The sequence below is a fragment of the Raphanus sativus genome, chromosome 2 (genome assembly GCF_000801105.2).
Source record: "Raphanus sativus cultivar WK10039 chromosome 2, ASM80110v3, whole genome shotgun sequence".
NCBI lineage: Eukaryota > Viridiplantae > Streptophyta > Magnoliopsida > Brassicales > Brassicaceae > Raphanus > Raphanus sativus.
The window spans coordinates 21,435,530-21,462,383 of NC_079512.1; the positions used below are offsets into that span (position 1 = coordinate 21,435,530).

The 26,854-nt window shown below is 34.9% G+C and overlaps 5 protein-coding genes, 1 long non-coding RNA gene and 1 other non-coding gene across 7 annotated transcripts; 4 read left to right on the plus strand and 3 right to left on the minus strand.

The window, feature by feature from the left end:
• Positions 1-2,822: 2,822 nt before the first annotated feature.
• On the plus strand, positions 2,823-4,134 carry LOC108837334 (putative F-box protein At3g19560). Its single transcript, XM_056994032.1, has one exon. It carries the CDS (start codon positions 2,901-2,903, stop codon positions 3,993-3,995), a length of 1,095 nt encoding a protein of 364 aa, XP_056850012.1. The 5' UTR covers positions 2,823-2,900; the 3' UTR covers positions 3,996-4,134.
• Positions 4,135-5,740: 1,606 nt separating this feature from the next.
• TRNAG-GCC (transfer RNA glycine (anticodon GCC)) lies at positions 5,741-5,811 on the plus strand. Its single transcript has one exon. It is a non-coding gene; the product is annotated as a tRNA-Gly (tRNA).
• A 1,930-nt stretch (positions 5,812-7,741) lies between these two features.
• LOC108837973 (DNA-directed RNA polymerase II subunit 7) lies at positions 7,742-9,439 on the plus strand. Its single transcript, XM_057002582.1, has 6 exons — positions 7,742-7,959; positions 8,410-8,575; positions 8,658-8,708; positions 8,803-8,868; positions 8,946-9,014; positions 9,111-9,439. The coding sequence occupies exons 1-6, from the start codon at positions 7,844-7,846 to the stop codon at positions 9,174-9,176; spliced, it is 534 nt and encodes a 177-aa protein (XP_056858562.1). The 5' UTR covers positions 7,742-7,843; the 3' UTR covers positions 9,177-9,439.
• Positions 9,440-15,370: 5,931 nt separating this feature from the next.
• Positions 15,371-16,825, minus strand: LOC108837972 (putative L-type lectin-domain containing receptor kinase II.2). The gene has a single exon (XM_018610960.2). It carries the CDS (start codon positions 16,679-16,681, stop codon positions 15,590-15,592), a length of 1,092 nt encoding a protein of 363 aa, XP_018466462.2. The 5' UTR covers positions 16,682-16,825; the 3' UTR covers positions 15,371-15,589.
• A 2,863-nt stretch (positions 16,826-19,688) lies between these two features.
• Positions 19,689-20,426, plus strand: LOC130507880 (uncharacterized). Its single transcript, XR_008942501.1, has 2 exons — positions 19,689-20,032; positions 20,120-20,426. It is a non-coding gene; the product is annotated as an uncharacterized LOC130507880 (long non-coding RNA).
• Positions 20,427-20,773: 347 nt separating this feature from the next.
• LOC108837343 (putative L-type lectin-domain containing receptor kinase II.2) lies at positions 20,774-21,685 on the minus strand. The gene has a single exon (XM_018610403.1). It carries the CDS (start codon positions 21,683-21,685, stop codon positions 20,774-20,776), a length of 912 nt encoding a protein of 303 aa, XP_018465905.1.
• Positions 21,686-24,925: 3,240 nt separating this feature from the next.
• LOC130508621 (protein SOMBRERO-like) lies at positions 24,926-25,771 on the minus strand. Its single transcript, XM_057004213.1, has one exon. The coding sequence runs from the start codon at positions 25,769-25,771 to the stop codon at positions 24,926-24,928; it is 846 nt and encodes a 281-aa protein (XP_056860193.1).
• Positions 25,772-26,854: the final 1,083 nt, after the last annotated feature.

Below are 26,854 nucleotides of genomic sequence, written 5' to 3' on the forward strand. Positions count from 1 at the left end.
TACAAAAGTTATGGATAAAGAAATGAATACAATGGAAGTGGAAAACTTCAGGGTGGAGAATACGATGGTAGAGGCTGTGGTGGCAATGGAAAGCAGAGTAGATATTGCATTGGTTATGAATACGAAGGTGGTGGTGGACAGTATGGTGGAAGTGACGGAAGTTGTAGTGGTTATAAATACAGAAGTTTTGGATACAAGATGGTGGATACAAAAGTTGTGGATACAGACATGAAATGGATACAGGTGGAAGATTTCAAAATGGGGAATACAGTGGTGAAGGCCGTGGTGACAGTGGATAGCAGAGTGGAGATTGTGATGGTTATGGATACGAAGATGTTGGTGAATGACATGGTGAAGGTGGTGGTAGATACTAGAATAGAAATTGTATTGGTTATTAATACAGAAGTGGTGAATATAAATATAGTGGATGCAGAAGTTGTGGATGCGAAAATGAATATTGTGAAGGTGGAAGATTTCAAGGTGAAGAATATGGTGGAGGCTGTAGTGGCGGTGGATAACAGAGCAGAAATTGTGATAGTTATGGATACTGAGGTGGATACAGAGATGGTGATCATGTTATCGATGCTTCTCTTGCCACTAATTTCTTTGTACACATATATGTTGTCCACAAATTGGCTATCCACGAAGCTGTTGCTCATGGTTTTTATGTCCACCATTCTCCTATCCATCGATATCTTGTCCACCGATCTGATGTCCATCCATCTTTACATAGAGAACACCAAAACTATCTCTTCTGCAATTCTCGAGACAAACTCAATTGCATCGATTATCCAGAATTAATTACTTCAACGAAGTTTTACTCTCAGCCGTTAGATTTTTTTTTAAAAAAAAAAATCTAAAAACCTAAATTATTTTACTCATTTTAACATTAATTGCAATTGAGCCTTCCACTAGTTACAAACCGAAAATCAATGTAACCATTATTTACAAGAGTAATGAAAGAGAAACAATATACTTAAGCAGTTCAGGGGTAGTTATGGTCAAGAAAAAGACAGCTGTTGCCAAAAAGTGTGTCAAACTCATTATGTGTCTGTCAATGAGAAAAAAAAACACAATGTATCTATTTCCGTAAATCTCTTTTTTGGTAATCTAGAAGTAAACTCATTGTTGGCCAATAAAAAGAATCTTTGGTCATGACTTAAATTATGATAATACATACAAGTTAATTGCTTGACTTGAAACATTTTTTTTTGTCAACATTGACTTAAAACCCTACTCTGTATGCAATTAAAAATAATAATAATAAGGCTTTTGGTTACATTTAAAACTGTCGAATTCCAAAATCGAATGGATATTCACCACCTCCTCATCCACCGCCGCCAACCGAAACGTATCCTCCACCGCTGATCAAAACGTATCCGCCGTCGCCAACCGAAATGTACCCTCCACCGGTAAAGTACCCACCTCCGCCGGTGGTATATCCACCTCCGCCGCACAAAAGGTACACACCGCCGGTAGAGTACCCATCACCTCCGACCAAGAAATATCCTCCTCCGCCATCATAATACTTAACACCTACACCTTACGGTTGATCCATTATCCATAGTTAACTACTTATTAAGAAGCAAACAAACTGCTCATCTCTATTAAGTGTCTCTCTGACTTAATCATGTTCTTCTGACGATCAAATAAATGTCCTCTTTACGAATAAACCAGTTTCATTTTTCATAAATATTTCTTTTGCTAGCCACATAGACTATCTGAATCTACAACAGATGATTCTATAAATTTGATGAGGATATATATGTAGATTCGGGTTAGAACCTGTGTGCAGTGTGATTTTGCACGAGGTCTTTTCTTTGTTCTTTCTTTTTTTTCTCTAAGAATTAGGGTCCTAACTTTCCAAATATTCATTCGTAATTATTGTGGTTTGATACTATGTATGATGTTTTGATATTTACTGATGATAATGATTATTCTATTTTTTCTTTCATAAAAATAAAATCTATAGATATTAAGATAACTATGTATATATACTTATCGAGAAAGGCAAAGAAAGATTATCTCTATCTCAATTATATTTTATTTTTTTCTCTAAGTTATCACAAATTTTATAATTTACTTTTCTGTTTTTTTTTTTAACTTTTATTTTAATTTTGTGTTTAAAAATTTTGTTGATAATTTATGTTACGCGTTTAATGAAGTAGTCTAGATAGGTAATGAGGGTCAAAACAGAAAGTCTATTTTCCTACTTTATTTTGCATAATTGATATGTGATTTGGTTATTATCATTTAAAAAAAGACGAAATTCAACGAAAAAAAAGGAGACAAATGATAAAAAAAAATATTCCAAAGTTTTTTCTCATAATGGTCTTCAAATTTATAACCCACATACTATTATGTATTCGATTTAACATTTGATGTGATTTGATTTTAAATGGAGTTTTAGATGATTTTAATAAGTTGCAGAGATTTAAGTGATTTTTGTTAAAGTACCTAGAATATCACTTAAAACCATGGGATTTGAGTTTTATTTTTTTTTAACTAAGAAACTCCACCCAAACATCCTAAAATCACCTCAAAACTTTAAAACTCCACAACTTAAAATATTTTCAATAACAGTGGATTTCAGAGTACTTTACGAAATGTCAAGTTCAATAACAGTAGATTTTAAATGAGTTTTTAAAATTTATGTTTGAATAACAATAGATTTGTCATTTTAATACAAATCACCTAAAACTCTTGGTTGAATACACCCTAAGTATTTATAATCGAAAATATACGAATGTAAAAATCTCTATAAATTAATAAAATAAAACAATCTCAACATTGTTAACTAATATAATTTTTTTCTGTATATTTTGACGTGAAGAGAGAGGGCAAACGTGAAGGTTAGAAAAACCCTAATTTCTATTACAGACTTGGGACGTTAAAACTTAATGACGATCATGTCCGATCTTCCGCAGGATTTGGAAGAGGAGATACTTTCCAGAGTTCCGATAACATCTCTGAGAACAGTGAGATACACTTGCAAACGATGGAACCGTTTATTGAAAGATGGGAGCTTTATAAAGAATCAATGTGACAAGGAGTTCCTAGCGATCAAGGGCAACGGTTCTAAGGTTTGTTTAGTGAGTATCAATCTCCATAGAAACCAACCTATAAAGCAAATAGGTAAAATTAAACTACGATATACATCTAGATTCATTCAGTGCAACGGCTTAGTGTTATGCTTCCCCGAGGAAGGCAACATTAAAAGGTTGGTGGTTTGGAACCCATATTTGGGTCAAACCAGGCGTGTGGAACCAAGGTCTTACGGCAAAAGAGATCATGAGTACGGTTTCGGATACGACAAGAACAACAACCACAAAATCTTGAGGCTTATCTATGATTTTAAGTACAATTTAACGCAAGAAATCTACGATTTAAAGTCTAACTCATGGAAAGTTCTCCCTGCCCCTTCAGCTATAGTGCCTACGCCCATTATATGCGATACAGGTGTTTCAGTAAAAGGAAGTTCTTACTTTCTGGCTAAGGAAAGAGGAGACAAAGCTGTAGAAGTAGTAGGTAAGGCATTTTTCTTACTCGGTTTCGACTTTACAAGAGAGGCATTTGGACCGCGTCTGGAACTGCCGTATCTCTCTGATGTTGAAGACTATAAGGTTCTATCAGCTCTCAGAGAAGAGAAGCTTGTGGTATTGCTCGAGGGGCGCTCCTATACACATGAGATGGAGATATGGATTACAGATAATGTTGAGCCCAACGCCGTGTCGTGGAACAAGTTTTTAGCCTTTAATTTTGCAACAGTCACTGGTTTTAAGTATTCGGTTTATGCTCAGAGGGGTTTCTTCGTGGACGAGGAGAAGAAAGTGGTAGTGTTTTCTGAAATGACCACGTATGGACCGCACAACCAGACCAGGGGCTGCATCATTCGGGAGGGTGGATACTTGAAAAAAGTGGATCTTGGAGAAGAATCTAGCAGTGATGGCCCATATGTCTGCTCTTATTATGCTCCAAGCGTGGTGCAAATTTAACCAATCTATCAAGGAAAAAAAATAAACTAGGCTTATAGATTAGCCTAAATGTTTTATCTTTTTTTTTATCAATAGCCTAAATGTATTATCATAATATATTTTTCTTTTCTTTTATTTTTTTTATCTTTCTTGAACAAGAAGACCGACATTGAAATTAGGTGATGAACTTATGATTTTCTCATGAGAACCTATTTTGAATATAGTATTCAAGTGACATATTGTTAACAGATTGAATGACAACCCAATACAAGCAAAGATCAATGTCTATGAAAGCTTAGGCTTTACAGTGGAAGATATATGTGACATGTTCACGAAGTGTCCGGTATTTCTTTCATTCTCGGGGAAAAGATATTAAACTCCATTGAAACATTTATCCTTCATTTATGCATTAATTGGATTATCTGAAGAGGAGACTGATGAGTAGGATGAATTAGCCATTAAGGTGTAATTGAGATGGTTCATTAACAGCTACTTGCTGCATACATATTGTTCAGATGACCGTGACAGCTGATCATCAAACCTCCTTTACGAAGAATGTTTTTGTCATTGCCTTCACCTCTGAATAAGTGACTATTCTCTTCGCTTTTAAAATTGATGGGTGTAGAGATGCAAGCAAAGACTTCAAACATATTCTATGAGGACTCTAGTCTATAATATTACTTGCGAAATGATTTTTCACTACGGAGCTCTCATGTTTAAAGTTAAAATGTTTATTATTGTTTGTACCCTTAATAAATAGTATATATATATATACACTATTATTTGCATAGTGATTTTTCGCAACATAACTCTCAGGTTTAAAGTTAAAACGGTTAATATTGTTTATAATTTTAATGAATAAAATATATAAATTAGGTATAAAATAAAAATGAATTTTAATTTTCTACTCCCTCCGTTTTTATTTACATGACGTTTTAGAACAATTTGTTTGTTTCCATATAATTGACGCTTTGCAGAAATCAATGCAAATTATAGTAACAAAAAACTCTATTTACCCTGCACTTAATGTGATTTGCGACACAAGATAGTTAGTTAATGAAGGATAAAAAAGATAATTTACCAAATGTCTTAATTTGTGTGAAATGTCTACAACGTCATATAAAAGAAAACATAGGGAGTATTAGATAAGCGATTAAAATTAATAATAACAAGAACCATCCAAAATAAAAAAAAAACTATTTTAAAATAAAACGATAATTACTATATATATTGAAAAATTCTTTAAATAAAAAGTTAAAAATTAAAAATTAGAAAACACATAATTAAAGTGACTTTTGCGTTCGAGCTCTCACGTTAAAATTCGCTAAAATTAAAATGGTTAATATCATTTATACTCTTAATGAATAAAATACATAAATTAGCTACAAAATAAAAAAATGATTTTTTTATTTTTAATAGATAAGTGATTAAAAATATTAATAATAAGAATTATCCAAAATATCAAATACATTTTAAAATAAAACAATAATTGGTGTATATATTGGTTGTTCTGTGAACTTTTTTTTTAAGTGTAACTAAACATTAATCAAGGTAAAGTTCTTAAATTTATATGAATAAAAAAAAGAATAACGAGGTGGGATAGTCCGGATATCCAGGAAGGGTCAAACGTATGCAGATCCGGATTCGTCGGATCCGTAGTTATAGGAATATGAGCGTCAAACTTGTGTGTTGAATTAGCTAGTGGTTCAGATAAATATTAGTCCTTGCTCAATCTGTTATTATTTAAGCTTTGATAGTTCATCAAAGCACCAGTGGTCTAGTGGTAGAATAGTACCCTGCCACGGTACAGACCCGGGTTCGATTCCCGGCTGGTGCAGCTAAGAGCTGTGATGATGTTGGCATTAGCAAAGGTTGGGTCCTTTGATTCTTCTGATCATCTCAGATGTGATTGCTGTGTGACTGAGCTTTTAACCTTTTTTTTATATTTGTTTGTGTGTTCTAATATAACTTCCTTATGAATTGGACTACGACAGAGGCCTTCGGGACTAAGGGGGTGTTATTGGTTTATGTATTTTAGTGGATTTTAAAATTTAATCCAAATTCAGTGTTATTGGTTATATGATTTTAAAATCCATATTTGAATCCATTGTTTTTGGTTTTATGATTTATAAATAAATTTTAAAATCAAATGTTATTCAATAGCAATGATATATGTATGGATTTAATTTGAAATTGTATTTGATTGGATTTTAAGGATAAAAATACAAAGGAACAAATATTGAACATAACCTTGATATTTTGATTGGATTTGTATTTTTGGTTTTTTCCATTATTTTACGTGTGACATGACAAGATGAACATCAAAGCTGCTTTGATGGTTTCTTGCTGGGTTTTATGGTTCTTTTGGTGATGATGTTGCTGTATCCTGTAGGAGCTCTTATCTGTGTATCTTTGTTGCAACGGTTCGGTTACTGTAGTCACCGTCTCTAATCTATATGTCTCGGCAGTGATTCTCGGCTCCATTCAAAGGATTTAGAAGCTTTGGCTCTTCTTCTGCATCACGTCGTTGGAAGTCGCAGGGTAATATCAGTGTCTATCCTCGTTTTCCTGGTTTTTCTCTCCACCGGTTCAACCCTTGGCCTTGGCTCTTCCACGCATAATGAATTCTGGTTTGTGCTGCAAGCGTGCAACCTCAATAAAGTCCAGCTTATGATGTGTCTCTGTTATTCTCCTTTGGTTCACAGTGACTTTCATCTCCTCAAGTGTTTGGTCTTATGATCTGTGTTCTGTTTTTATTGTACTTAAGCTATTTGTGTATCAGTTAGTTTCCAGAGGTCACTTTTGTCTTCCGGGTTCTGGTTCCAGAGACTATCTCTTTGTTTGCTGGGTTTGACTCTATAAATTATGTGTATAACTCAGCTAGCTGTGGTTTCAAATCATGTGTACTCATGTGTACTCATTGTCATAAACACGTGCATGACAACTTCTCTATCTGTCAATATCTCATGTAGATATCTATTTGATCAACATCTCGAACAGATGTTAAATTACATTTGGCCAATATCTCATTTCTATGATAGCCTTAGGAGGATAATTGAGAAAATTTAGTCAATTCATAATGCTAACTCAATGCCTAACTTGCAGCTTGCTTACGGTTTGGGACATTATAACAAATTTTCCAGACGCAAGCATCTTCTCTCCTAAACTCGTAGGTCTATTTATAAATCCATTTGATTATTCATCTATAACAATTCAGTTATTTTGATTTTGCAATTCATATCAGTAAATTCTCAAATCCACTTGTTTGATTTGAAAATCATTAGATTTATGGAAGATTTCTAAATCTAATGAGGATTTATAAATCCATTAAACTACCAGAACCAATAACCCCCACTAAGTACATATCCATGTGCATTCCGACTGTCTCCAAATATCTATGGAAATATGGAACCAGAATATTTTTGAGTTACGGTTCAATATGGTTCGACCGAATCAAAGGTATAATATATTTTTAGTATATACATTTAAAAGTAATGTTAGCAATAATGATTCATAATTAAAATATAAATAAAATTTTAATATAAAACATTATAAATGTAAACTAGTTTTATGTTTATATGAATTGTTTATAGATTTTTGATAGTTTTTGTGGTTTTATCATGGTCGAACCAATTATGAGATCCAGCCAGTTTATATATAACCGATTCATGGTTGAACCGAAAAAAGAAGAAAATAAAGGAAATAGTGTTATTTTACAATATCCACCCTGTTCATTCTTTATAGACGCTCGGTTAAAAGAGATGTCTGCTAGCATTTGTGGGAACTTATTACTACCCGACATTTAACTAGCGCCGCGCGGAGTCAGAGCGAGAGCGAAAAAGGCAGAGAGAGAGAGAGAGACAAGAAGGATGTTCTTCCACATAGTGTTGGAGCGAAACATGCAATTACATCCTCGATTCTTTGGTCGCAACCTTCGTGAAAATCTCGTCTCTAAGCTCATGAAAGATGTCGAGGGCACTTGCAGGTAGGTTTCTCCACTCCGAAATCCGAAACCCTACTTTTCATCTTCAACCCTCCCTCCTCTTGTTTCTTGGGCTGGGCTTCGTTGAATTCAGTTGCTCCGAAACCCTAACTCCTTCCGTCTCGTTCAATTGAGTTTTGTTTTGTGATTACTGATTGAATGCTCTGAATCGGTTCAATTGGGGCATAACCGGGGTGTCTTGGGCATTGTGGTTATAGTAGTCAGGATTGAGAACCCATGCTGCTTGTTTGTTTTAAAGTAGCTATCTTTCTTTGATCTTAGGATAGAAATCCATATATAGCAGTCCAGTCTCTTCTTGTGTCTCGATTAGTATTTGTTGATTGATTCTGGAAATGACTTGAATCGGTTTACACCAGTAAAACGTTGCTAAGATTTGTTTTTCGAATTAGATTTAAGATGCATTTTTTTTTTGTGTTTGGGTTTGGGTGACAGTGGGCGACATGGGTTTGTAGTGGCGATAACAGGAATAGAAAGCGTAGGGAAAGGATTGATCCGAGATGGGACTGCCTTCGTCACCTTCCCCGTTAAGTACCAGTGCGTTGTTTTCAGACCTTTCAAAGGCGAGATTTTGGAAGCTGTTGTCACTTTGGTCAATAAGGTAATCTATTATAGTTACTTCCATTTTGTCTTTATTGGTGACTGTAAAAGTAAATGTAAGATAATTTTCTAATGAATCTCAGATGGGTTTCTTCGCTGAAGCTGGCCCTGTTCAGATTTTTGTGTCCAAGCATGTAAGTTTGTCATCATGGTTTTGACCCCTACTAGGTCTTTCTTTTTTTTTTGGTTGTATGTGTTTGATGTTTACTCTTTTTTTTTTCATTACAGTTGATTCCAGATGATATGGAGTTTCAGGCTGGAGACATGCCTAACTACACGACATCTGATGGATCAGTGTGTTCCTTTTCCCTGTTTCTTGTTTTCGCCTCTGTGTTTCACCTATCTTTAATCTTACCAATGTCTTCCTGCAGGTTAAGATCCAGAAAGAATGTGAAGTAAGGCTAAAGATTATTGGAACAAGAGTCGATGCCACTGAAATCGTATGTACACTCTCCACCATGCAACTAACAGTTGGATATTTTTTTCGGCTTGAATCTTTTTTAAGTGTTTGCACATTTGTCTTCTGATTTTGGCAGTTTTGTGTGGGTACCATCAAAGACGATTTTTTGGGAGTCATCAACGACCCTGCAGCCGCTGCATAAGCAACGGTTCCAGGCCGACTTCGCTTTTGGTCCAGAAGATGCCATGTGATAAAAAGATGTAACATAGACCATCTACAAGTTGAAGTTTATGGATATGTTTAATGTTTAATTTTGATTCGAGTGTAGTAGACGACTCTGTTCCTCTATAGTTTTCAAGAATGTATCCTCTTTAGCAAAAAGCTAAGACATGTACCTCCATGAGAAGCTTTTGCCTACTACTCTCCAGTCATTCAAGTACAACGGCCATATTTTTGCAACTGCTTCTCGAATACTTCTTTATCTTCTTACTGGATTCCATAAAACGTTGAAGAAGGTTATATATGACGGCAAGGGGCAGTAATGGGTTAAAAACATTTTCTTACTTGATTCTGATATCTCTGCATAACAAACAGCACGGAGAGAGAACAGAGTTATTGATACGTATCCAACCATTGCACATTCAGTAAAACAATTTCTGAATGACTTAGAAAGCATTTACACATAAACACGAGATGATTGTAACAGCTGAACAAGGACTTGTTTTGAAACAAAGAGACTAGCATAAAGTCACATATTACCTGCAGCACCACTGTTAAAAAAACTGAAATCTTCTGTACTAGTTCCTGATTTTTGAGACATTGAAGAAGTAACTCGGGTTTGTTCTTCTGCTAAACGCTGTTGTTCTTGCTGCCTCAACATTGATTCTTTCTGTGTATATTAAGAACATTGCTATTCGTAGAAACTACGAAGACTATGACCATAAACTATGTGACTCAAACACACTTCAACCTGTAGTTCTTATTTTACTTTGGCCATCTCTCTCTCTAATACTTTGTCCGGGAAACTGCAACAAATGAAGATGCTGCATCTTCCTCAGCCTATCAACAATGTGTAAGTTGAGAAAACAAGGAAAACGAACCTTCATACTCAGATATCGTTCCTCCTCTGCCTCTTTAACACGTTTCTTCAGAGTCCTAACTTGTGCTGAGAGATCCTCTTGTAAGCAACAAGCTATAGCAATCAAGGGGAGGTTATTTTTTTTAACAAAAAAAGAAAGAAGTAAAAACAGGAGTAACCCCCTACTCGTAAAACAACAGCAGCATCTTTAGACCCTGAAGTATGTACTTTTACAGTTCTATATAATGTTATGGCATGATGTTCTGTTACTTTGAGTTCTCGTGGTTTAAGTTTCTCCATTACTCTACACTTGTAGCTTCAGAAGATTAAATGTAGATTAGATGTTGACGGAGACCTTTCTTGAGAGCCCATGGAAAAAGATTTGGTCCCTGTGCGTCACACTAATGAGGAAATCTCTATTTTTATAAGAGACTTGATGAGTCCTTCCTTTAGTTTGGCTGTGGCAAAAGCACTGCATGCATACTTGTCAATTGGGGACAAAGACTCACAACAATTGAAGGAAAAAATAAAGTTGCTTTGAGACACTAATCCGAAGGCCTTATTTTCATGTAAATCTGTTGGACACTAATCAGAAAACATATGGGGACTTAGATTGAGTACGGGAATGTCTTGATTTTTTATTCTGCTTAGTTTGGTTCCTTTCTTGTTTATATTTTATCCTTTTAATGTTTTGACTTGCAGGCTATTAAGCTTTATGAGAGATGCTTAATACCATGCACTAATTAGACTGAGTTCTTTCTGGTTCCGTTTGTTGAAAGCAATGGTGGAAGGGAGCTATTCTTGCTGGTTCCGTTTGTTGAAAGCAATGGTGGAAGGGAGCTAGCAAACTTTGCATTGGCTTGAGCACCACAAACTTTTTTCAAGGTAAATGGGATTACGATTCATAAAATGGGAAACAAGGAAGATGAACAACTAGCTAGGACCTTACATTCACTTGCTGCCCTTGTATGTTCACTATAGGATGCATCTGTTATCCATGTAGGGTAATTTTGAAGCGCTGCTTATACTACGTATAGAGAGGCTCTAAAGAAATACTCATTGGAAAAGAATACTTAGAAAACATCGCACTGTTGTATGTTCAATTTTATCGTCTCAATTACATGGCAAGTAATTTTTTGACCCAATATGCTTTTATAAAGTTCAAGGGACTGTTTGGATCACTACCTTCCCTTCAATGTGTTGCATGTTTTACAAGTTTTCTTAATCTGACGGCTTAATTTATTCTTAGATAAGAAACAATGCTGATGAGGTAGATCAGATTCTGATAGAGGGTAATGAGCAAGTTCCTCACCGAAAACCAAGGTCTTCCTCTGATGAATCATCCAAATATTTACCATGTTTGATGCAGCAGAGAGCTTACAGGTTTGTCAAAACAATCCTCCAGTCTGTCTTCTTGACTGAAAATTACGATTGTTGAAGAATGAGCTTGCACGGGGTGGAGTTACCGGACAATCATTAGATGGCGGATCCAAGCAGTCAACTGCACTCACACTCCTTCAACCCTCAGGATCTGCTCATTCAAAGAAACTTCCTTGCCATTCCAAAAACCGGAACATCAGCAGCAGTGCAAGGGAAGCTGAAGCAGACGATGCTGTCACCATGTCAACAGCAAGAACCAGACATGAAAACATGGATGTGGTTGACCCATGAACGCTTCAACCATCAGCTGTGTGGGCAATCTTCGAGCCACATGTTGGCTAAAAGGTGCAGTGAGGGTCAGAGGGACTCATATGACTTGCATTAGTACAGCTGAATTGTCCCTAGTTGGCTTTCATGATCATCAGAGAGCTCCAGAAAGTGAGAAGCAAAGGAGCAAACGGGCTTGGATCTTTGGTGCATCATTTACTGGATCTTACTCAGAGATTTCGTGTGTGGTTTCTTTTTCAGATCATTTATATATTATATAAGAATTTGAATATTATACTGAATATTGCATACATCTATAGTTGGCATGAAATCTTTAACCATGTTCCATGAGTTCCTTTTTTCATTATCAATATGCTTGCTGTCCTATTCTTTATCAAAACTTGAGATTAAAAAAACCGCTCATGTTATATCATCGAATCATAAATAACACCATCTTTTTCCCACATTTACTTTCTGAAGCAATTAAACCAGAAAAGATGAATATTAGAACATGAATTAAACTTTTACATAAATTTATTACCTTTTACAAATCCATTAGTTATTACACAAACAAACAAACTCCTTAGTTTTTCACACATAATCAATTAGCAAAGTCCACAAGAACACCTTGTTCTCTTCCCAATCACTACTCTTGAGGCATAGGTCCACCTCCCTCAACCAAATCTGACAGAAACCATGCAAATCATCTCCCAACTCGAAGCGGATGGAAAGCTGATCCTCTTAGCATATGTTCCCAAATCCAATAGGCATTGGGTAAATTGGCCACTAATGGAATCTTCTCAAAATGACCTTTAATCGCTGATAGCATGATATAGCAATCATAACATAAATCTTGCACTGCATTCTTAAAATCTTTATCGCTTGTTACTAGCAAGATGGAGTTGACGTGGGGAAATCATGACATAGCTTATCATTTACTCCACAATCTTCCTGTCAGCATACTTCTCTACTCCACATTATTTTTTCGGAATGGCCTAATGCACTCATTTCAAACCAAAGTTCTCATTGGAGATCTCTTGAACGTGACACTACATGTGAGTGTTTCACTATTTGCCCAAACTTAGACCGAATTCTAGAAAATGTCAAGAATGATCTTCCACTTCATTACAATAAAAATATAGATATTTTCATAGAGAAAAACTAAATAATTAGGATTAATTTATCTAGATATTTAAGTAGAATTATCTAGATTTAGGATTGAAATTTATAAGATATTTTGTACTTTGGAGACTATAAATATCTCCACTCTCCACTCTCCTCTTATTTTGCATCATCCAAATTTGTAAGAATCATCCAAATAATAGGTAATCATCTTGTAAGTAATAAAAAACTTTTGTCTTTATAAAATTTCATTCTCTTCAAACACTTAAAACACTCTTTCCATCTCAACATAGTTTTTCATTATAACAAAGTGGTATCGGAACTACAAGTTCCTATTGAAGATCGGGAATAGCGTGTTCATTTCCAAGTTTCATTGCTCATTAGGAGAAACTATGATAATTGGAGTATGATTAATTTAGGAGTACATGATGTGTGAGAGATAATTGAGAAAAGCTTCATTGAACCAGAGAATGATGGTGGTTTATCTCAAAATTAGAAATATATGATATTGACATTATTAGATTTCCTAACATTTTTTTTCTTTTTCTTCTGATTTTATCTTTTTTTCTAGGCCAGATGACAGTAAAAACATATGTCACTTAGATGAAAAACAAAATAAAAATTGTTTTTAAAGTGGTGGTGTTCATTGCATGGTGTTTATTGGACATGATTAACTGGACGCAAGACTGTGAGGCACCCTTTAATTTTTTGGTGATCTTGAAACCCTTTAGAGATGCCATGTGCGACAGTGTCTTTGAAGATGTTAAAAGCAGAGGATTCAATGTTCTCTTTGAAATGGTTGATTACATGGTCACATTTGGAAGCTCCCTATGGTCTGCTAAAAGCATATTAGATACAACCACTCGTTCTTCTTGAACAAAGGATGATTGGTATGGTCCAGCAACCATGGCTCCTTATCATAAACGTTCTTCATCACGATGAAAGTCTTCATAATCTTCATCTTTTGACTCGGGTTGTAGATACGTTTCTAACTTGGGTAGTAGATGCTCTTTGATGAGTTCTTGGTCTTCAGGATTAAAGTAAACTCCTCCATCTTCATCGTTATTGAACATGATTTCGTCAGGATCAAAGTAAAATCCTCCATCTTCATAGTTATTTGACATCATCATCAGGGTTTAGTTCTTAAGTTTGATTATAAGTTATAACCTACCAACTTGTATATTTTGTAGTACTAAGTTTAAGGCTATTTTAATTTTTACAAAATCAAAATGTATGATAAATCATATTGATGTATTTGTTTTTATGGAGATAATGTATGATAAATCATATTGATAGATTTGTTTTCATGAAGATAATTAAGAGACGAAGATAATGCTTATGATAAATCATATTGAAAGATTTGTTTTCATGAAGATAATGTATGATAAATCATATTCCTTCATTCAGAAATCAGAATCTATTTAGCCAAGCTCCATAAGATCGTGCAAAACAATCTGTTTTTTGCGGCAATAATGTTTGAGAGCCAGCCAGCTAACCAAAGAGCACAACAAGCTCATGATATTGATACGTTGAGCTGGAAAAATACAAATTTAAAACAAGAAAACTGAAACAGGGGAAGAAGATAAGAGCTTACTTCTCTCTGCTTACCACCATTGTCTCGTCTCTGCAAACCTAGAATAAAAAATTCGTCACTTCACCTCCACTGTAATTTTTCTGACATTTTCTGCCAAAAAATTATCACATTGGACAGAAACCGAACGAGATAACTATTAAATAAACTACCATTGGGGACAACGGGCTCATTCGTGATCTGTTCCACGAACTTGCAGAGGTTTAAGAATGGCTGAGAAGATGAAAAGATTTATATACTATTAAAGAAAACCCTAATCTACAAAATTATAGTTTTGTTCGTACTTTTGTAGCAGGAAAAAGATAACAAACCATATAGTATTTTTCTTTCTGAAATATCAGAGATAAACAAACAAAATTAGCGGGATAATCCTCACTTGTCTCCCTCCGATCATGTCTTCCGCTGTCTCAAGGACACCTGTTGGAAGGCTTCTCTATGGCTTTGGTATTCGTTAATTTGGTGAGCTTTGAATCTTGTCTTGTTCCTTTGTCAGTTTATATGTTCTTGATTGTTGTTAAGTGTTAATTACTGTAAATATTTGATAGGCAATGCATGCATGGGGCTCCCCTCTATATTGCCGAGACATGCCTGTGGAACTCTTATAACTCTCGAAGGAGCTCTTCATCGTATTAGGAATCCTGGTTAGTTTCTCTCTCTCTCTTCCATGATTTATATGTATTCATCCAAGGGGCTAATCTGAATTGAAAGCTTTGACAATTGGTGGAGGTTTAGTCTTTTTTCCAGCAGGTGATTGATTCTTCTTCGTTGTTGGCCTAATTCGGTTGAATGTGAGAGAGTCACCGGCTTTTGTTTAATCTGCATCATCGTGAAAATTTATTGGTTACTTCTGGTTCTGCCTGTAGATGCAACCATCACAAGGCAACACTGAGGACATGTTGTGCTCAAACCTGACATGCATGTCAGTGTACTTACTACTTCCACAGTTTGAGAAACAATAACACATCACAATGCAATCCATCTATATCAAGATTACGTACACAACATTGTAGCAAGAAGAAAGAAAAACTTCAAATACAATCATTTCGCTGAGCAGCATCGTGGCAAAAGGAAGAAAAAAAAACGTTCAAATACATTCCATTCACTTAAAAGACAACATTGTATATATAGCAAAGGTAAGAAGCTTACATGTAAGCTTTAGCAGCATGTGATGCAGACTTCAACGACCACCAAACAGGATTGTAACATCTTCGAAACAGAAATTAGCTGATGTAGAAGAGGTGGTTGTCATTTGCGTTACAGTTTCATTGCTTATAGTGGGAATACCAAAACCAGCTGTATCAAATGATATGCTCGGAACAGGGACATTCCCTTCCAGATATTGTACTATATGTCTCATGCTAGGTCTATGCTCTGGGTTGCTCTGAGAACATAGCATGCCTAGCTTCAAAAGCATCTTCACCTCTTCAGCTTTAAAGTTTCCTTCGAGTTTACTGTCAACAGTAATCATTAAGTTATCTCTGCTTCCGCAACTAGCAACCCATTTAAGTAAAATCATTTGCTCAAGTGGTCTCTCAGTGTCTACTGGCCTCCTCCCACAAACCACCTCAAGGATAAAAGATCCAAAAGCATAGACATCTGTGCAAGTAGTGGTCACTCCCATTGCAGTTAGCTCTGGTGCCATGTAGCCAATGGTTCCTACCACACGTGTGGCTTCAAGATTCTGGCCATGATCATGGAATCTTGCAAAGCCAAAATCTCCTAACCTTCCATTTAGACCGGCATCTAAAAGAATGTTACTAGCTTTGATATCTCTGTGTAGCACAACTTGTTCCCACTCTTCATGAAGATACTGAAGGGCAGATGCTACTCCCTTGATTATATTCACTCTCTGAGACCAAGTGACATCTTTCACCTTGTCTTTATTAAACAAGTAGTTATCAAGGCTTCCATTTGGCATGTAGTCATAAACCAAAAGCAATTCACCTTTGCGTCTGCAGTAGCCAAGGAGCTGAACCAAGTTCTTGTGCCTTAGCCTTCCCATACTAGCGATCTCCGCGACGTATTGTTGCATTCCTTGTTCTGCATCATGGGAGACTCTCTTAACTGCGATTTGAGTACCGGAGAGAAGTTCTCCTTTGTATACTTTTCCAAAACCTCCAGCTCCAAGTAGATGACTCTCCTTGAAACCTTTGGTTGCTTTGTAGAGGTTCTTAAATGAATACCTTTGGGGGATATATTCTTGTTCCCACTGTTCAAGCAACTCTGCATACTTCCTTCTCTGGTACAGATACACCGCTCCTCCAAGCATCAGCAGAATAGCAATTGACAGTATAGTAGCAACTAGAATTAGTGTCTTTGAGCCTTTAGACTCTGACTCTGATGGAGAGGGTGGTGGTGGTGGTGCTGAGGGTGGTGGCACTACAAGAAATATGAGTATTGGTAGCAGTTCATGGTAGCACGAATTCACGAATTGCTACCAAAAATGCCAAAATCTTATCACCACTCTATTGTAACACTAAGTTTGTGCTAGGATAAAATTTCATTAAGCGGGAAAGCAAAAATCACTACTAGAGCTGAAAAAATATTTTGGAGCCAATACTTAGCCAATTTTTGGGGTTTCTCTTCACTTTTTACCAAGAAAAAAAATAACAATTCTATTTTCATTAGAGTTTTTATCTCTTCCTTAAAAAAAGTTCTTATTTTCTCGTCATCTATGCCCTTCTCGAGTCTCATCTCTCCGTTTCCCCTCTGCTCGATCTCGAGCTCCGACCACCGCTATGTGGTCTCCACTCACCCCCAATCGAACACGGTGGCGCCTCTTGTCCACTCTCGAGCCTCACTGTCGTGTCTATGCTCATCAAACCGCCGTGTTCTGCTTCACACCGCAACAGTCTCACCGTCGTTTGTGACGTCAGAAATCGCAATCCATCACTGAGTCCGTGACCAAACTACAGCACTATAGCACCTGCTCCAAATCATGCTTCTCTGGCGCGTTCTTGCTTCAAACCGGCATCTCCGTCTTGTTCCGTTTCGTCATCGCCGGAATCAAAGTGGAGAAGAGCAACAATGGCGTTTCGACAAAAGGTTTGGCTTCTTAAAACTTTTAGTTGTAGGGAAGTTCAGAGCTTCAGATGTCTTGTTTTCGAAAATCAATTTGTGGTTCTTGTTGTCTCTGTGCGTTTTCAATCATTATAAGACTTACACTTTGAAATCGATTCTGGGTTAAGTCTCTGCCTTTTTGTTTCTTCTTTTACTTTGTCCCTTTGGGTGAATCTATGAATGAAATCTTAGAGCAGCACTGCCTCTGTTTCATTTCAACTCTTTGCGTGAATCTATGAATGATATTGTCAATTTCTGTTCAAGAACTGGATTAAGTAACCCACTTGCTTACAGGTGGTGCTACCAAGTAGTGGGCACTGGAAGATGGTACTAACTCTGTCGCTATGGCTAAGAGAAGAAGTAAGTACAGATATATGTGTTATCCTTCTCGTTTCTCTTTATTGAATGAGTTCCTGATTTTTTACAGAGGTGCTGTTGGAGCTCTTCTTGTTTACGACATCAGCAGACAGCAGCCTGTTCAGAGCATTGGTAGATGGCTTAGGGAGCTGCAAAGTAAGTAGCATCACACACAAGTACTCATCTCGCTTTCTTTTCTTATACTAAACAGTCTTATCTCTTAAAGCAAATGTTGCAACACACTCGGACATGAATGTTGTGATGATGTTCTTCTGCTTGGTGGTAATTGGTTACTTTATTCTGTAGTTTGGTGAGTTACTTGCATTGCATCGGAGGAGCTTTGTTTCTATTACAAATAGCACTGAAACTCCTTGTCTGATATTTATGACTTTGTTGTGTTTAACTTGTTTCTTGACAGGTGATGTTGTGGAAATGCCTTCGTTTTGTTCCTGTCATTGCAGAGGTAACAACTTCTTTTGAAACACTGAATTGATGGGGGATATATTCATCTCACATATAAATTGTCTTGCAGGCTTTGAAGGAAAATGTATTGCGTCAGATAACAAATGGAATGGTTCAACTAAAAGCTACTGGTTGTGCCTCGGTATTTTTTGTCGTTCATCGCCAAAACAGAAAGCACTAGTCAGGAATGAAGGTTCCTTAGAGAATCTCAGACCAAACCATTTGTAATTTTGATTCGATAAAGCGGTTGTAATTTTGTAAACAAATTTCGATTTATAAAAAATATTTTAGTTTATTTGTATTTTTTATAATTTAAAAAAAACAATACCCTAAATCCCAAACGTGTTTTAGAACTCTAAACATAAATTTAAAAATTTCAATCATTTTAAAAATCTAATCTCAAATTTACAATCTAACTTCAAACACTAAATTCTAAATCTACACCCTAGATCTAATACCCTAAACTTCAAATTCAAACTCTACATACAAAGTCATATATATAATCTTTTCAAACATATAACATATAATGTAAAAATAACCCTATGTATTTTGTATTTTTTTCTAATTAGATTTATAAAAATATTGAATTTGAAAGTTTATGTTTAAGGTATAAAACATGTTTAGGGTTTAGGGTGTATTTTTTTAGAAAAAAAACAAAACCCTAAACCCTAAATATGTAATTTAAAAAATATAATCTCAAATTTAAATTCTAAACCTCAAACACTAAATCGTAAATCTACACCCTAAATCTAATACACTAACCCCCAAACTTAAACCTAGCATACAAACTCATAGATCTAATCATTTCAAAACCATATACTTAATTATAAATCTTACCCTAAACCCTAAACCACATGCCTCTTATTAATCTATAACATAAAACATTAACTCTTAGTTTTTAATATTTTAGTCAATCACACAAATTCAAAATTTAAATAATAAAAAGCAAATTTAAACTATAAACATCAAATACTATATCTCAGTTAACATGTACCCTAAATCTGTTAAATTAAACTCAATTTTTTTAATCTTAATTTATAACTTACACAAACATAAAATTTTAAATCTTCAATCAAACTCTATACCCTAAACCCTAAACCCTAATTCAAAACATAAACCATATCTCCACTTAATAAAAACCTAAAATCTAAATTTTAATTAAAAAAATTATACAAGTGTGTTAGAGTAAAGAAAAGAAATGCTATAAAATTAAAAAGTTAAGTAAATAAATAACAAAACACAGTTGACAAAAAATAACAAAAACACAGACAAAAGATTTTTTTTATTGGTTAATAAACAAATAAATGGACTGAAAATATGACCCACTAATACACAAGTGCGCGGATCGCCATCTTAACCGTTGATATTCTTTAATCCAAGGGTCAGATTTAACCCTTTTGTGTTTCTTCTTTTGTCTCTCTCTCCCCTCGTAACCCTTTCTCCTCTTATCTCCAGATTCTTTTTTTTATTTTTCATCTGTCAACCTCTTATCATTGATTTCCTCTTCTTCATCCTCTGCTTTCTTCCTTTTCGTCCTCTATCTCACCGATTTCTCTTGTCTCTACTTTCCTCAGTCGAACTCATGAAGTTTGTGGTTTTTGTTTAGGGGTTTCACTAAGCTTAACAGAGCAGAGGCAAGAGAAGCGTGCTGTTCATTCGTCCATCTTGTCCGTCTCTCTCTCTCTCTCTCTCTCTCTCTACGGCTCCATGTCTCTCCATCTCCATACTGGCTATGTCAATGGTAACGAATCTCCTCCTTTTCTAGATCTGCAAATAACTACTTTCTCATCATCTCTCTTATGTGTGGTTTTAATTTTGGTGAAAGTAGAAGAATTGAACTAGTGAAGAAGAACCAGAGGAGGTGTCCAACAGGAGTAAGCGAATAGAGGTTATGGAGGCTGGACTAAGAGAACCGAAGCTTGAGGTGGAAAATCTGGAGGCTGGAGGCGGAGGCGGAGGCGGAGGCTTGGTAGCGGCGGATTAGGTTTAGGTTAAGGTTAATTATGTTTTGGTTAGTTAGATTTTGGTTTAATGTTATTTTTGGTTTGATGTTATCGATTTGTATTTGGTTTATTGTGTTTTTTAATTCTTTGTATACCGATATGAATTGATAAATAAAATTTCAATTTTAATTATGAATTAATTTCGATCTAATTATTATTTTATTTAATTAATCGAGTTAATTAATTAATTTAATTTATTTTAATTAGTTTAATTATTATTTATTTTTAATCATAGCATTATATTTTAGTCATTATAAAATATTTTACAGCACAGAAAATTAGTTATGAAAAAATATACTATAGCACGAATCAAATGCCGTAAAAAACTATCATATAGCAAATGATTAACGCTATAATATATCTGCTTATTGTAGCATACGAAAAACGCTATGATAGAAGGAGGGTCTACCATAGCTGCGGCTGTCATAGCGTAAGTGTTTTCGCTACTAAAACGATACAATAGCGTTTCTACGGCGCTATCAATGTTGATATTTCTTGTAGTGTGGAGGTCGAGTAGGGGGATCCAAAACCTTTGAGAGGTCAATGCTTTCTGCTTTTCCGCCTTTCTTGAAACTCCATGCAAGAATGTATTGGTCACTTTTGACTGTGCCTGTAGATCCAGAGAAACCTACAAACATTGTTTCATTGAAAACTTCTGAAAGATCGATGGATCTTGACAAGAGAGGAACACTTGGTTTGATGGAACTTGACATGAGAGGTGAAACAGGCTTTGGAGTTGGTACTGGAGCTAACGTTACATGAAGTACCTTCTCTGTTCCATCATAATCTATCCATATCAGAATAGGTTTTTCACTTGCAAGCAGCAGAGTTTCATTCTTTCCCTCTGTACCATTAAAGTAAGTAGCATTGGCAGATTCGACCGAGACTATACTATTAATATCAATCCCTACATGGTTATCGCTTTCGTCAAATGATTCAGAGCTTTCATTAGTGTCAAGCTCTATGGCCAGGATCTGGTTTTCAGTTATATTTTTGTTTTCTGGATTAAAAAGCCCTAAACCTGAAGTTGCAGTGCCCTTAGCCATGAGGTCTATCTTAGAAGCTACCACAAAAGCCATACCTTGACCGTATGCAGGAGGTTTAGCCAGTGGAAAGATTACAAAGACAAACTCTGTTGAAAAGGAAAATGAGCTGGGAGATGAGGCTGTGAAATTCAAGGGAGTTTTGAGCATAGCATGACCAGTGCTGGTCTTGGTATCATTTGTAAGATGCAATCGACCATCGTTGATATTTGCCATTCCATCAAGATAAAGGTTGGCTCCCCTGAAGTCATACAGCACAAATGGATCCTTGTCTTGAGCTAACACCAAGAGCATCACATGGACACCAATTATCATCCAGATACCATGTGATCCCACAACTCCAGCCATCTGGAACGAAGATGATCTTCACCTTAGTTTGTGAATGTCAGATTCTTCGAAACTTTCTTTTCCATGAGAATTTTGTGTGTTTAAAATTTGAGAAAACTCTGAGTTGACCTTTTTATTGAAGACACTATCAAAGAAAAGCTAATTAAGAAATGTTTTTTTTTTTCCTTTTTGAATTAGTATTACACCGCACGGCCCATGTCATCATTTAGACGGTTTCTTACAGTTGTGTGGGTTAACTACTTCGGTAGTAGTATTATCATCATGACAAGTTATAGGAATAATGCTATGTACTTTTATTATTCGGCATCTTTGCTTGTTGACTTCTAGCTGATGTATTAGACACAAGACAGAAGGTTTCAGCTGTGATCTGATTCTTAGTTTACCTGAATGAGTACCTACCATGTATTGCAAGATGAAGTGAATAAATCTGCACAGTTGTGTTTCATATATATGAGCAGCGTGGTTACATTAGGTTTCAACTAGTCAGGGTCATATGTAGGGTGTTCAGTTTGGATAGTCTATGTGAAACATGGTTATCCTACATATGTGCACATATCAATTATCCTCAGCATTAGGTTAATGTGTTGAATAAGTTCATACAAAACATATTCTAAAGCAATAAAAGCTAGTTGTATGTAGTTTAAGTTCTTTGACTTGCTCAAGGTCATTATGCTGACACTGTTTTAAAATAAGTTTATGTATGAGTAATTTAGAATCAGCTTGCTTCTCTTAATTATTTGTTTGAGTTGAAGAAGTCTCCATAGATGACAATAGAGCTCTTCTGACCTACTTTTGCTTGGAAATAACCTCTCTCTGACACATCGGATAAGATTTTGACCTACCACAAGAAAAGCGTATACTTGCAACGGAAGCAAGCAGAGAAACGTCTTGACGTTCTCTCCAGTGGTAAAAATTTGACAAGAAGATTACAAGACCGTATAGGCCCGTAGTGTCGCACTCTTCATATTCGTCAGAGTAGAGTGGTCATCCAATTCTTCTGGTGAAAATTTGAGTCCAGGACGAGCAGGAGCAACAACATTCATGTGAGCAGGAGTGGTAGTTGACACTGGTGGCTGCTCTTGATCCTCGGTGCTGGTCATGATCATAAGGGCTTCTAATCCATTGCTTGTGTATCTATCCATGCGACTTCCACTTCTTGGGCTTTTGTAATGATTATCCTCAGACTAACCAGCCTGTTAGCTTTTCTGAATATACTGCACCGTTAACTTCTGTTCCAAGAAACTCAAAGTTTATGAACCATTTGGTAGAGCCTGGTCAAGATTTTCTGCTTTGTTTGCGTGACCGATGTTGTAGTGACTACTTATATCTCTGCTTATTGATTTTTGTTTGTGGGCAGCTGAGGTTTTGACCCACTCGGCGGTCCAGACTACCAAATTTTTATTTATTAAAACGATAAAGATTTACATAATTTTCTAAATTTAACAATACTATAAACAATTTATTACACCGGAATTTACAAATTACAACAACCCAACACAAGCAAATACAAGAACAACCCAAACTCTAGCGAACATATGCTATCAAGGCAGCCTAATACAAGGAAAATATATAACTCAAACTACAGCGGAGACCAATCTATCTTATTAAAACAGAAACATTACAACTTCCTCTAGGTGGATTTTTAAGTTGGACATCACATTATTATTTATACCTTAACCTTTCATTTAAATCTTTCCTCAAATAACTAAATATCAACCAACTATATGGCATCTTACACTCAATGTATAATAATTTAACTCTATTGATACTATACATTATATTATACATCTATTCGTAAACAAAAAAAAACCCATTTTCTCTAAATTATACATCGAGTGGGAATACAACTTTAAAATCTATTCGTAAACAACTATTATTTTTATACATTATATTATATTTCTAGACATTATGTTATACATCTATTCGTAAACAACTATAATTTTTTTGCATACATTATACATTATATTATACATTTGTTCGTAAACAACTATGATTTTTTTCTATATTATATTATACTTCTGTACATTATATTATACATCTATTCATAAACAACTATAATTTTTTTGCATTATATTATACATCTTCTTTAGTCGACTGCAAGTCATTAACAAGTCTTTAACCAATTATTGATTAACTTTAAATTTTAAATTGCTGGATACAGATATCAGAATATATATTTCTTGATACTCAAATAATATAAGTATAACATAGAACATTCTATAATTTAAAGGGACGGATTTACCTTAGATATGCAATAACTAGAATATATTTCCTTATATATATAGCAAAGAAAAGGAAAATAAAATATAACATCTTTAATTTTTCTTAGACAATTGCTGTTACGGCTTATTAATTACATATCAAAACATAGATATTTACAATAAAATTTTACTTTATGGGCCATAATATTTATATTGTGAATAAGTATAAAACAGAAACATTGTAAGCATTTAACTTTATAAAAAACACATTAATCATTTTCGTAATGAACTTTTTGCATATACATTCAAAATACTATTTTATTAATAAAAATTTTGAAACTATTTCATTTAAATTATTTAACCAAATATAAAACATTTATATATCAGCACGGTTAATCTTTGTTAGTTTTTTCTCATAAATATTTTTTTATCTATTGTATAAATTATAACTATTTTATTAATATTATAATGAAGACTTCAGTTATGTTAGTTTAAATTGTATTGGTTAATATTAGATTATTATTTTCACTCTATATCTATACTACGAAACTGAGAAACTCACAATTATATTAAACTACACAATATAGAATTGGACAAACTCAAAATTATTTAAAACTACAATATAGAATTAGACAAACTCCAAATTATATTAACTACTATAGAATATATGTTATATGTTAAGACAAAAATGGAATCCGCGCGGTCGCGCGGGTCATGATCTAGTTGTTTCTTATTTTAAGGGCAAAGTACTCTCTTACACCACTGTATTATGAATTCAATTTTAAACATGCAGAATAATAAAAGTACGTAGCATTGTAAAGATCATATCACTAACCTATTAGTAATCATGCAGTTGTATTGTATCTAACTTTATTAATTACCCAAATATTCACAAGACGTATGAAAAGAAAAAGTTAAATCACATAACTGAAGCTATTTTAAAAACAGTAAAGAATAATTTTGAGCAACATGAAGAAGATTTTCAATAAGTGTTCGCACTTCTTGTGTTTGTACATGAAAACTAAAAGCTTTTGGTGGACTAGAAAAGATGTGTATCAAGCTCTTGGTTCATCAATTCATCATCATCATCATCAGATTTATCCACATCTATTGGTAGAGATCTATCGCCAGGCCTAGCTGGAGGAGGAGCAGCGTAGATTGGCGTTTGTTGTTGATCATCTAATCCAGTGCTTGCCAATTTGTCAGAGAGATCTCCAATCCCACCGTCTTCTTCTACGTTATGTGCCACCTCCATGGCCTCAACATGTTCATCCCGATGTGACGATCTTCTTGGAACCATCTGGATCACTGCGGTCGTATCTTCTTTTTGATGAACCATGTTTGCTTCTCCACGATGGCATAATAACGGCTGTTGATGCTCCAAGGACGAAGGAGCTGGAGCAATCTCGTGATCGGTATTGGTCCGCTGCGGCTCCGAGGAAGAAGCTGGAATAGACTCATGATGATCATCTTCATCCTTAGAATTGCTTATCTTGCGAATCTTGCACAGGACCAGTTCTTGAAACGTATTTTCGTCAGGTAGCGAATACTCGTGCATAATCCAGCTACTATTGCTCCCGGGAACAACAACAGAAGTGCCGTCTCCTCTCTTCTGCTTCTTCTTGTCGCTTTTCGTGAACTTTAGGGTTTGCTTTTTCCCTATGGTCTCCCCTGTTTCTTCGTCCTCAATATATTTTTTAGCGTTAGGCTTCCAACTCCCACCATCGTTGTCTTCATTGACCCTCCTCTTCGAGTTCCTACCACGACCAATGTTCTTCACTGACACTTGACTCCTTGTCACGAAATAAAACCACTCGTTCTTCCTGAACAAAGGGTGATTGGTATGGTCCAGCAACCATGGCTCCTTATCGTAAACGTTCTTCATCTCGATGAAGTCTTCCCACTCTTTATCTTTTGACTTGGGGTTTTCGGTACGTTTCTAACTTGGGTAGTAGATGCAGTTTGATGAGTTCTTGGTCTTCAGGATTAAAGTAAATTCCTCCATCTTCATCGTTATTGAACATGTTTTCGTCAGGATCATAGTAAACTCCTCCATCTTCATAGTTATTTGACATCGTTTTAAGGGATTAGTTCTCAAGTTTGATTCTACAGAAGTGAGGTTATACCCTAGTGACTTGTATATTTATACTGCCAAGGCTATTTTCATTTATTTTTTTTTAAAACAAAATTAGGTGATTATCCTATCTATAATCGTTGCAGTTTCCTATTTCAAAAACGGTTTGTTAAGATAAGAAAATAATGTTATGATAATTCATATTGATAGATTTGTATTTATGAAGATAATGTTATAAGAAATCATATCGATAGATTTGCTTTTATGAAGATAACGTTATGATAAATCATATTTTGTTAATGTATTCATATACAAATTTTCGTTTTATGAAGATAATGTTATAAATTCAGTTAAAAAAAGATAATGTTATAATTCATATTTTGTTAATATATCATATAATAATTTTCTTTTGATAAAGTAATGTTATGATAAATTATATTAATTTCTTAATTGTATATATAGATTCCATTAAAGTTTTAAAGTTGGAGTAGACAAAATTAGAGTAGACGTTTGGTATTCATTCAAGTTCGGTTTAGACATTCATTCGAATTCGATTCAGATTTCTCAAAATTTTAATTATTCGGATTCAACCTCAAAGGCTGCGTGTGAGTTTTTTTATATAAAAGAAAATAGATGAATTCCTACGGATGATTTTTTCGGCATTTTATCAGAATAAACTATTTATAATCAATTTCTCACAAAAAAATCATCGGTTCATTTAGTAAGAATTTTTTTTATCTGAATTTTATCGGACAGTCTCAAGAATTTCTGACCAAATTCTTACAGATATATTTTTGAAGATATTCCAACGAATAATATCCGTCAGAGATTTTTCACGAAAATATTTTGTCAGAAATTTTCGATTCTGAGGAATACTGTGAGTCTAAAATTTCT